General features: G+C 36.7%; 1 protein-coding gene across 1 annotated transcript; it reads left to right on the top strand.

Annotated features, from left to right (window-relative positions):
- Positions 1 to 7,504: 7,504 nt before the first annotated feature.
- LOC115991537 (profilin-4) lies at positions 7,505 to 11,216 on the top strand. The gene is made up of 3 exons (XM_031115296.1): positions 7,505 to 7,744; positions 9,021 to 9,158; positions 10,784 to 11,216. Exons 1-3 carry the CDS (start codon positions 7,622 to 7,624, stop codon positions 10,916 to 10,918), a joined length of 396 nt encoding a protein of 131 aa, XP_030971156.1. The 5' UTR covers positions 7,505 to 7,621; the 3' UTR covers positions 10,919 to 11,216.
- Positions 11,217 to 11,842: the final 626 nt, after the last annotated feature.

The raw sequence follows: 11,842 nt of genomic DNA on the forward strand, positions 1-11,842 counted from the left end.
ACTTTCTCAGTCGCAAGGCGGGACTAGACATCAGCATTCACCTCCTCTCGGGCGTTCCTAACCCACTCCTCGACCATATAGATTTGCTAGGTAACCTGCATAAAGGTAGTGGAAGGGTTATTAAAACAAATGCAACATGTAAGTGAACATAGAGTCTAAAATTTATATGATGAAGGATGTTTGGTTTACCATTGCAATGTCCATCTTCAACGACATGAAGAGATTCGGCTTCCTGGTACTCTTGAGCCCATCCATATCTTGGGGGAGGAGAAGAGGCTGTTGTAAGGCCTCGGCAAGGTATGTAGCCTGTCCCCTCTGGGAATCCCAAAGCGTGGCATCCCAAGAAATGGGAGCACCATCTAGCTCGAGCTGAGGGGACCAAGTATGCTGCCCCCTTCGCACTAAAGCCTCATCTCGGCTGTCCACGGACTTGGCCCTCTTATCCTTAGGCTCTTTGGCCTTCTTCTGCTGTTTGACATCTTCTTGAGGACCGACCTCACCCTCCTTCAAATCATCAACTGTCCTTTTCCTCCTCAGATTTGTATTAGTCTGCAACCCGAGGTCAGTGGGAGGCGAGGGAGGAGGAGGGAGGCTGGCAGGAACTTGTACCTTGGGGACATCTTTGGAGGTTTGTCCCTTATTCCTATTGGCCATTAGGCCCTTTAAACCGGACCTTTGCTTCAAATCCATGCCTCCTTCTTCTACTTCTTGGCTAGTATCGATCCGGGCAACTATCAACCTCGGAGAATGTGCCGCGGAGAATCAGTCAAGATCAGTGTCAGAGTTCGAAAGCTCTACTGGCCTTGTCGACACTTCACCTTCCTTGTTAAAGCGAAATTGATCAATCTCAACTTTGAGGGATGAGAGAGTAGAATCTATCTCCTCTCTTGGAGCGGCTACCCCTTGAAGAACACGCTGAACGGGTGGAAGGTCTCTCTGAGCTAAAAATCCCGGCTTAGAGACGTCAATCCAAGCCAATCTGGGACTCCCGGCCCTTATAGCTAGGCCTACGTCCTGGAAGATGCGAGACAGCGAATCGTAGTCCAAAATCAGATGAGCGGCTCGCAACTGTCCGTCTTCACTCATGAAAATCTTCGACCTTAGGAGGTAATCGAGAGCTTGAACGTTGACCAAATTGATCTTCGGGGCGATGTGATCTGCAAAACGCCCGAAAGGGAAATTGTGGTTAATCCGAGAAAACAAATAACTAAAAGCAAGTAAAGGGAAAGCTCAAAAGACTAAGATCCCAGCCAAGGGACCTGATCCTAGAGTACCCCACCTGGTGTTCTTGCCCTAACTAGGCAGTGAAGACCATCATGCCATTCTCTGAAACAACCAGATAATCGTCCTTCAAGCCTTTGTTGGACTTAGGAAGGCAGGATATCAATCTTATCTCGTCGGACCGAGATTTAAGGTAATATCCCCCGGAAAGGGAGTGGCACTCATACAAATGAACAACGTCTTGCCATGTGAAGCCAAGGTTCATCTAGTCGTTTAGAGCATCTACGCACCCTAAAACTCGGAACATATTGGCGGTGTATTGGTGGTGGGTCAATTTGTGGTTAAGCAAATAATCCCTGGTTATCCTACCCATGGGAAGCGTCATTCCTCCCTCTATGAAAGTAATCATGGGAATGACGACTTGACCCGTCTCTCTGTCAGTGAGTATTCGGTCCGGAGAACAATATTCTAAACCCACTCCTTGTGGGATATATATCTGGCCCTAAAACCCTTCATAACAGCCGGCGAATCTACTAGGTGCTTGAACCTACCCATCTAAGTGGCCAGAAATGACGCAGAAAAAGGTTTCTAAAAGAAAAAATGCCGAGGAAGAAGGCCGAGAAGAAAAAAGAAGAATATAACGAAATGAAAGACTTAACGGGAATACGTATGCTAAATCTCTAAAACTTTTAGAAAGATTCGCGAATGATTCTCACAAGAAATAGCTATGGAGACTCAGGAACTTAGAGTGTTTTATGAGACGAGGCGTTGGAATTCTCTAGAGCACTTGAAGGTTTTTAAAGAAAAGAGGAAAATGGTTTCCCTCAAGGCTTTATAGAGAAGGAGAGAGTAAGTGGGAATACTCCCGCTCAAAATTCTAGGAGAAATGCCAACCGTTGGATTAGCGTCTCACCGTTAGATACAGGGGACATAAAACCGCCTGGAGTAATTAATTACGCCTTGTGGACTATGAAGCGCCAGTGACAATTATGAGGCACATAAAACCGCATTCCCACACATGTGAATCAAAGAATTAGTGGGTTTTATCCCTTAAAAATCAAAATCCCACTTTTCTTCCTCGGATAAGAGGGAAAAACCGGAATTTTGAAGGGCTATTGTAGGAATAAAGGCCCAAGATCATATATTGGGTTTTCGGGTTTTATCCGGGACATTGACAAGTCTAAAAAGGAGCAAATAGTTATTAAGGGATTACTAGTTAAAGTCTCATAAGCGGAGAATGAATGGAAGGTGATCCAAGGAGGAATCCCTCCTCGAATACGACGAATGTAGCCCAAGTGTGTACTCTAGCAGTTAAAGTAACCCTCCAAAAGGTTCTAGCGATAAAAATGAGCCCCATGAACATACGAGAAAAAAGGAAACTCAAAATATCTAAGGAAAAGTTGCTACCACCACATTAAATGTATTGCAGCTACTTTTCTGGCCACATTTATGTGAAGAAGACTTTTGAACAGTGCTGCCTTAGCTACCACAACTCACAGAAGGCTAAAAGGAGTGTCTGATGAGACGAGTACTTAAGTAGGGACTCAGATGATTAACAAGTATAGGATCAAGATGATCCAAAATGAGCTATATAATGTGAGAGACCCTCCATGAGAAAGGGATCGAAAAATAGAGAGAGAAAAAATGTGATAGCAATCTAAATCACTCTAATATCCAAGAGTGATCATTATATACAGGTTTAACCTCCTCGGACTGAAAGTCTATTGATATCAGTGTGAGAGTGTTTTTTCTTTAGCACTCAGGCCCAAGGATCCTGGGCCAAATAGTTGTTGTTTGGTGGACTGGGCTTTGATTCACCGCAACTAAAGGGCTGTTTAAGAATCAAGTGGTGCATAGGGCATACTTCCTACAATACTCATAAACTAGTAAACGAGGATATTTATATTGAACAACAATCAAAATAGCAAAAGTAGTACAAAACAAATAGCAAATGTACAAAGTTATGGTTAGGGATCCTCAAATCATTTAGAAATGCTTCATTGAATTTTCTTTATTATGATTACAGTGTGCTCACTAAGACATGATACAAGGTTCAAGTAAGTTCAAAAATTACAGTCTTAGATGGCTATTCAAGCCTCTAAGAGTTGCAAAGTTTGATTCTTTTTGAATCCGAGTATGTGCTATAGTGGCTGTTTCTGGGATACCGGGAGATAATTTACTAATTTCTCTAAGTTTTCTTTTCGACAGAACTTTCTCAATGATTCTGTTGTAATTTTTTCCCTATCCGTCTTCGCAATCCTTTCCCCCTTTTTATAGTGTTATTTTGGAGTCCCAGGGAACTATTGATTCCCTTGTTTTGCCCCCTAGGTACCAGAGCCTGTGTTGTGCCCATCGCCTAGAAGGTTCAGTTTTCCCTGTTTTTCATTCTTTCCTTCCTTTTAGTGTTGTTTCTTCGAAAGTCCATGGCTGACTACCTATTTCGGAGTGTGCTGAGGTCGCGTTCTTCATGGTTCAGCTTTTAGCCGTCCTTCTTCTTTATCTTTTTTTTTTTTCAAATGGGCAGAATCTCACTCTACCGGTTTGAAAGCCCTTTGTTGCTACTCCCTTTTTTATACTCCTTCATTTTGGTTCCCCGAGGTACCGCCCACTTGCGCTATGAGAAGTCACTCTAGGTTTTCTTCTTTTCTTGCTGGATCATTTGGTACCTGAGAAAGACGTGCCCATCCTCTGTTTCTTGTGTTCTTTTGGCTTTTTCCTTTGAGCTGTCTTAATCCTTTCTTAACTGTGTTACACGCCTCGGGGATCCCGAGCCTTTTGGCAGCCTCTAAGGATCCTGACTCAGCTTTCTTTTTACGCTGGTAATTCTTCAATCTTCTGATCTGGGCTTCTTTTCTTTTTCTTTCTTCTTTTCTTATAAACTTCCAGGCTTGCCTTTTTTTCTTTATTTTTTTGGGTTTCAAGCCTTTTGGGCTTACCATTTCTTCTCTTTTTCCATGGCCCTTTGTGCTTATTTCTTTGGGCTTGGGTCCTATGATTTTTTGGACCTTAACAATCAGCATCCTTTATTTGTGTTTGATCGTCATGCAATTTAATACTAGCCATTGCCCAACTCATTAGAACCTAATTTTTTGACTCATTCTCTACAAATTTATTATATTGGGCTCATTAGGCCAAGAGTCCATACACTTTGGGCTTAGGCTCCAAATTGTGAGCCTACAATACCCAATACTTGTTTGTTTTTGTAGCTCAATATAAAGCAAAAGGCTAAAACAAAAAAAAAGTCCTCTACAAATGTCTTTTTAAATAAAAAGATAGATAAACTATAGAATTACGCTAAATTATTTAAACACCAACCCTTAATATCTTTTTAACTAGCACATGAAATTGTGTTAAAGGACTCACTTGTAAATAATAAACATAAACATGCGGAAGTGGTATTTGACTTTGATCTAGCTTAAGAAAAAAAATTTCACGTCTGATTCAAATAATCCACCTATGTTATTTGGGAAAAAAAATCAAATAATTTTGTTTTTGAGAGAAAAAAAAAATCAAATAATTAAAAGAATCAAATTCTTTTTTCCTTTTCTTTTTTTGGCATTATTTCACATTATCAATAAGAGGGTCAAAACCATGTGATGCAAGACCCAATCGAGTAAATAAATTAAACAACGTTGGTCCGAGAATTTTTCTTTTTCCTAGCCAAGTAGGACCTTTTTTTTTTTTTTTTTATATATATATATATATATTTTTATGGGAGTCATGTAGAGCTTCAGCTTAAGCTAAACGCAAAAATTAGAAACATGAAATCATACATGTTTGATACGAGCGTCGTATTAGAATCTATCATAATTGATTGGACCGTTGTCTTCTCAAAAATAAAAACAAAATAAAACAAAAAAAAAAAAAAGATAGGACGGTTCAACATTATCCTCACAACTCATCTGGGACCCAAAAGTTTTAAAAAAAATAGTGAATTTTTTCTTTTTATGGTTACTCCACAATCTTTGGGTTAATATACAATGCTAGTACCCAAAAAAAAAAAAAAAAAAAGGAAGGTCCACAACCTATTTTTTTTAATTTATTTGTTATTGAAAATGATAACGTCATTTTTATTTGATTGTTCAATTCAATCATTTGGTTTAATTCCATTAAAAACTTAGAGCATGTTTGATAGACTGTAATAGGCGCTGCAATGTAATAGCTATTCTTCAAAATGAGGAATAAATATTCATCCTTAAAAGGTTGTATTAGTTATTCCTTAGTAAGAGCAATAATTTCAAAACTTAATATATTTTCAAATAAACAAACTTTCCATATACATCTGACAATTGTAAAAATAAAAAATCATAAAAAATAACACATATCTCTCTTAAATTTAAAAATAACAATTTTTAAAGAGATATAATTATATGAGTAAGAAATTTCCTAAAATAAATGCTAAGTTTCATTCTAATGTTATAACTCACAACCAAACTAATGAATATGTTTAGTTATTACGTTACAATACATTTTATTCCTAGTAATAAAGATTACAATTCCTATTGCAATCCTCATTTAGTGTACCAAACGTACCCTTTAAGGTAGAACACAATAACTATACTTAAATTTTACCTTATAAAAATAATTTTGCACTATTCATAACTTGTAACTTAACTAATAATGTCTTTGATGGTTCTATAAAAGATTTGAAATTCAATCCCCGACTATATCAAAAACTTATTGGTGTCTTAATCTGACGATAAAGAATTATTATTAGAAGCGAAAGCATAAGTTGAAACTCTCTCCAAAAAAAAAAAAATGATTTTTTTTTTTTAGAAATAAACATACACACAATGGAGAAGGAAAGAAGTTTTAATATAAAGGCACACCACAACTCTAAGATAATTTGGGTTTGAATCTCACATACACAATATATGTAGTGTTTGATTGTATTCTCTCAAATGGTTGCAAAAAAAGATTTTCAGATGTTTTTTATGACGTAAAATGCAAACGTTTTCTTATTTCACAACCTAATCTACCACTATGTAAAACTCACAAGGTTGGTGCTAACCCGATTGGATTCACCCAAAAATATATAAAATTTGATTAGTGCAACAACCACCATGTTGGGGCGTACAACCATTATAATTTCAAACTGTTATTTTTCAAGGATAATGACCATTGTTAGTATCTGAAATTGTGAGTCTGTGACCCGGGATCCATTTGTGAAAGAAAGAGAGACAAGAGGGATGGAGGATTTGTACAAGCTTTTTTACAACGTTTATACAAACTATTAAGGTAGTAAATTTTTATTGGTTCGTACACTTACGTTACTTTTTACTTATCAATAACCATTCACCACATTAGTAATTTGTAAAAATTTTGTAGTTTTAGCATTTTTTACCTTTTAAAGAACATGAAAAATTAATAGATTAAATCTAAAACAAAATATACAAGCCCAAAAAAATTAGCCTAAAAACAAAAATTACCAATAATAAAACTAAAAAAATTAAGCCCAATCAATTTATTTTACCCAAAACAAACAACTTAGCGATTTAAAAAATTTTAAACAAAAATCCTTATCAGTAAAGCAATAGATTTAAAGATCGGAGCTGCGGCATATAGCTAGCAACATAATCACCTTCCTAACTCCAAGTCCCGACTTCGTCCCTACAAGCCAAGTTAAAAGACGTGCGATGAAAACGTTTCCTTATCTCACAACTCACAAGGTTAGTGTAAATCCTGATCGGATTTACAATAAAATAAAATAAAAATTGATTAGTGCAACAACCACTACATCGGAGCACACCACCACTATAATTGCAAACCGTTGTTAAATGTAAGAGAAAGAAAGATAGGAGAGATGGAGGATTTGTGCGAGCCAAGTTAGAAGAGAGAGAGAGAGAGAGGAGAGTTTGTGCAAGCCAAGATTAAAAAATATTTTCCAAAATTCTATTGAAATAAAAACATTTTACAACTTTTTATACGCACATTTTTCGGTCAATAAAAAAAAATTATCAGATTTGACCCAAAATTTACAACGAAGCATTAGAGGTAGAAAAGTAAAAAAAAAAAAAATAAATAAATAACAGAAAAGAAAAAGAAGAAGCGACCACGTGTCCACATGTACGGTAGAAGATGGAGATCTAGCATCGATAGAAAAAGAAGTATCTTTTTGAGAACGTGAACGGCACTCATTCAATCATGCCTGAAAAACGTAGGGCTAAGATTACATCACCGACTGGTCCTAATCATAACGGTCCTCTTAAAGTGGGCCCCACACCATATGCTCTTTCTACCAATCGCCCCTTCCATTCTCACTATTTATACCTTTCTCCTTTGAACCAAATTAACCTTGCAAATCACTAGAGATCAGAGAATTTTGAAACGTAAAAAAAAATAATAATAATAAATTAAGAAAGAAATCAACGGTGAGGATTTGATTTTTGAGATTGAAAAGATGTCGTGGCAAACCTACGTTGATGATCATCTGATGTGCGACATCGAGGGTCAGCATCTCTCCGCCGCGGCCATCATCGGCCACGACGGCAGCGTCTGGGCTCAGAGCGCCACCTTCCCTCAGGTCCTCTTCCTCTCTCTCTCTTTCTCTCTCTAAATTTTTTCAGATTTTTTTGGTTTTGATTTTCAGAATTCGGTTAGATCTGGTTGTTTCAGTTGTTCGATTTTTATTTTTCTGAATTTTTTTTCTTTTTTTTTTTATTGATCTATGTGGAGAATTGGTGTTTTTGAATCTGTTTGTTTTCTCGGAAAATTTTATCAGGAAAATGTTTTATACCTTGATCCGTCTCATATCTTGAGGATCTGGATGTCACTGAAGTTCCGCAATTGATTTGGATGGAATTAATGTGATTTGATTTTGAATCTGTAGAAATTTTAGGTTTTGGATTCGGGATTTTTCGGTGAAATTCGTTGGATTGGAGAGGAAAATTTTGAATTTTACGATTTTGTTTTTTTCTTTGTATTGATTTGGTTTCCGACAATGGATTGGTTGACTAAACTTGTTTGATCGTTGAATTAAGCTTAGTTGCGTGGATGAACAAGTAATATGAATGACTAGATCAAAGGCATTATTGATTTGTATGAAAATACTGTTACTAACTTTCCTAAGCAAGTATCGGGCAACCTCTTGAATTTTCTAATGCTGGGGTTCCACAAATATATAACATTATCAAAAGTGGCTAAACACAAACTATTTGGGCCCGCTTAAAATCAAAATCAAAGGGAATTCTAACCTCGGAAATCCTATCGAACGTGCGATCGAAAGCCACCGTACAGACTGATGTGTCAGGATGAGGAGATGAACACGAAGGGTGACTCGTTCCCCTCAAGGGCATGTGTATGACAAGGCAGTATCAAAGGCAGATTCATATGAAATTAATGCTGTTTTAAACGAAATCAATGAGTTTGCTATGCTAATGTTGATAATTACCACATTGATTTGCTTTTGGACTTGGTATTAGGTTATCTACGAGTTGGGTATCTCTTTATGGCCTTGGAAATGTTACTTTTATATGAACGACCCAATTAATCTATTAAGAGTCCATAGCCGACCCTGTTGTTTTTGGACTAAGGATTTGTTGTTGGTGATAAAAATCGGATGGTGATATTGGTTTATGATTCAAAATTGATTCTGAGTTGTACCATTTAAGCTTCCATGTTTTTATTGCTCGATTCGTATCCTTTTTGGTAACTTTTTATGCATGAGAGGGCTTATTTAGAATAGAGAGAATAAGTTGGTTTTACATTTCAAGCATATTTTATACTTTTAGGATATGCTTTCTTTTCTTCTATTGTAAAATCTAGATGTAGCTGCAAACTAACGGTGAGGTTTTTTGCAGTTCAAGCCAGAAGAAGTTGCTGCCATCATAAAAGATTTTGATGAACCTGGCACTCTTGCCCCAACTGGGTTACACCTTGGTGGCACAAAGTACATGGTTATTCAGGGAGAGCCTGGAGCTGTTATTCGTGGAAAGAAGGTGTTTTTTTTAAGCTCTATTAATTCTCCTCTTTTTCTTTCATTGTTTCTTATACATTGGTTTATGATTGATGGTTTTACCTTAATTCTTTTGTTGATCTTGAGGCAGTAGCTGTTATTCATGAAAGGTGTTGTATGCTCTTTTTATTCTTTTTATACCCCCTTTCATTTTTATGTTTCTCTTACGGTGGTTGATAATTGATGATAGTAATGTTATTATTGTTTGAGCTATTCTGTATAAAATCTTCATATAGTAGCTGTATAAGATTAGTTGTTAAAAGTATGCTGAAACATTAGGGGTTTCTTAGTGCATACCATAGTTCCACACCCATGTTATGTGACACTCGTAAATAATGTAGACCTTATACAATATTGGCAATAGGGGTTGAGTACTCTCTAAGATATATTATGTAGAAACTTGCCTTTCCTTATGCATAGATGAAATAAAATTGTATGCTTCAAATAAATTTCCTTGCCATGCTACAAGATTGGGATTGGAAAGCCTCAACTCCTGAGCACACGCCTGCACACAACACTTGTATCTTGAGTCCATGTAGTATGTTTTCATATATGTTAATCTGCCAATTAGTTATAATAATAAAATCTTACCTAATCTTCCATTTTCATTTATTGAGTGTTCATTATTTTTCAATGTGTAGATAAGGTTATACAATTTCTTATACGAACTTGGTCATAATTACTGTGCCTCATGGACTCATGGTTGTTTCACTTTTTGACTTTCAAATTATTATATGGACCCCTTACATGCACCTTGTCATGGACTCTTGACTTCTTATGCACCTTTTGACTTATAATTTCTTACATGCACCCCGTAATGTCCCTGAAAGACTCAATTGAGAGCTTTATCTTCTATTTTAAGGTTATTGTGAACCATCAACCATGTACCTGGCTACCCCTTAAAACAATAATAATAATAGAGCAAATGAATCTCACATGTGGGACCCTCTCTATTATTCCTCAGTCATCGTTGCTCACAATTTGCTAGTCCCTGTCAATAACAGTCTCTTGTGCAGACAGACAAGGACACCACACCAACACATTGAATTCAAATTGCTTTTGCTTTACTTTCATAAAGCAAGAGCAAGTTCTTTGAAGAAATGAGTTGTCCTTGAGTATAATTGGATCTATAATCATGTCCTGATTTCCTTTTTCATTTTTCTTTTGATGATGAAATTTGCATAATCAGTCCACAAGGGCGGCGGCCCCATTCATAAGTGAGTATCAAACCCCATGCCTTTTACAAAAAGGATTCCTCATAATCCTATTTCAAAACCCCACCCCTTTCCAAATTGGACTCCTAATAAAGGGTGAAATCTCTAATAATACTGAGAAAAAGTTGTTGAATAAAATCTTTATGAGAAATAGTTTACAATCCAGAATTTTCACTAGCATTTTTAATTCTTTTCGTGGGGTGACTTTGTTTGTCATATTTAGTTTGATACATGCCAGCTAAATTTCTCATTAAGTAATGGCTCATGTGGTAGCATTCAATTATAAGTGCTTTCTCTACTTTATTCTTATTCTTGCTTTGGCCAAGAATATATATTTTTATTGTTGCATGTTTATATATATATTCATAGTTTTGTTGGTCAATTTGCTATGCAGGGTGCTGGTGGTATCACTGTGAAGAAAACCGGCCAAGCTTTGATTTTCGGTATATATGATGAACCTTTGACCCCTGGACAGTGTAACATAATTGTCGAGAGGTTGGGGGATTACCTGATTGATCAGGGCCTGTAGGTTGCTATTTGCTTCATGGTTCTATATTGTGGTATTTGGTTTTGGGCTTGCATCTTCTTACTTAATCAAGAACTGGCAGTGGAATTGTTGCTGAAAATAACCGTGTGAGAAACAGAACAGTGATTTTTGGTGCATTAGGCTCATTTCTATTTCTCCAATTCCCATGTTTTCTTAACTTATGTGTATGTATTTCACAACTGTTTTGTGCGTATTGAGTCTGCCTTTTTTATAGTATCGAATATCCATGGATTTCTTTTATATCATGATATGAAAAGATTTAATTTTTTGGATTCTTAAATGTGTGTTTTGGAATATGTCTTCGGCTTGTAAAGAGTTTCTTCTTCCTCAAGAATAGAATTCGTTTAATGCTGAAAATTTTAGGCTACCTTACAGGCTTTAGGCTTTAATTTTCAGCCATGGTTGAAATGTCTATTACATGATTTATGACTTAAAATTAGATGATGAGACTTTGTGCGTACACCCACTACTACCTACGGTCCGATAAGGGGTAAAGATAACTCCGCTAACCACCACCTATGGTCCAATAAAACTGTGATTAGTTTGCTTTATGGTATGTTCTGAAGAAAGATGAAGTTAGCCGCATTTAGTTTGCTTTTAGAAAGATGGAGGTAGAGGAGACTGTCCTATTCATGGATGTCAATACCGTACCGTACCGGCCGGAATATACCGTACCGGCCAGCAATCCGGTACACTCGACCCCCTTGTTTCGTACCGGAAAAAATACCGGCCGTACCGGCCTCGTACCGGTCATACCGGCCAATTTCGGGCAATACCGGCCGGTACCGGGCGTACCGGCCGGTACAGAAAAAAGATTTTTTTTTTTTTTTTTTAAGTTTTGTAATTTTTGAATTTTTGTTAGGACAAAATGGTAACTTATTTGTATTAACTTATTAGTATTATTTG

The sequence above is a fragment of the Quercus lobata genome, chromosome 5 (assembly GCF_001633185.2).
Source record: "Quercus lobata isolate SW786 chromosome 5, ValleyOak3.0 Primary Assembly, whole genome shotgun sequence".
Taxonomy (NCBI): domain Eukaryota; kingdom Viridiplantae; phylum Streptophyta; class Magnoliopsida; order Fagales; family Fagaceae; genus Quercus; species Quercus lobata.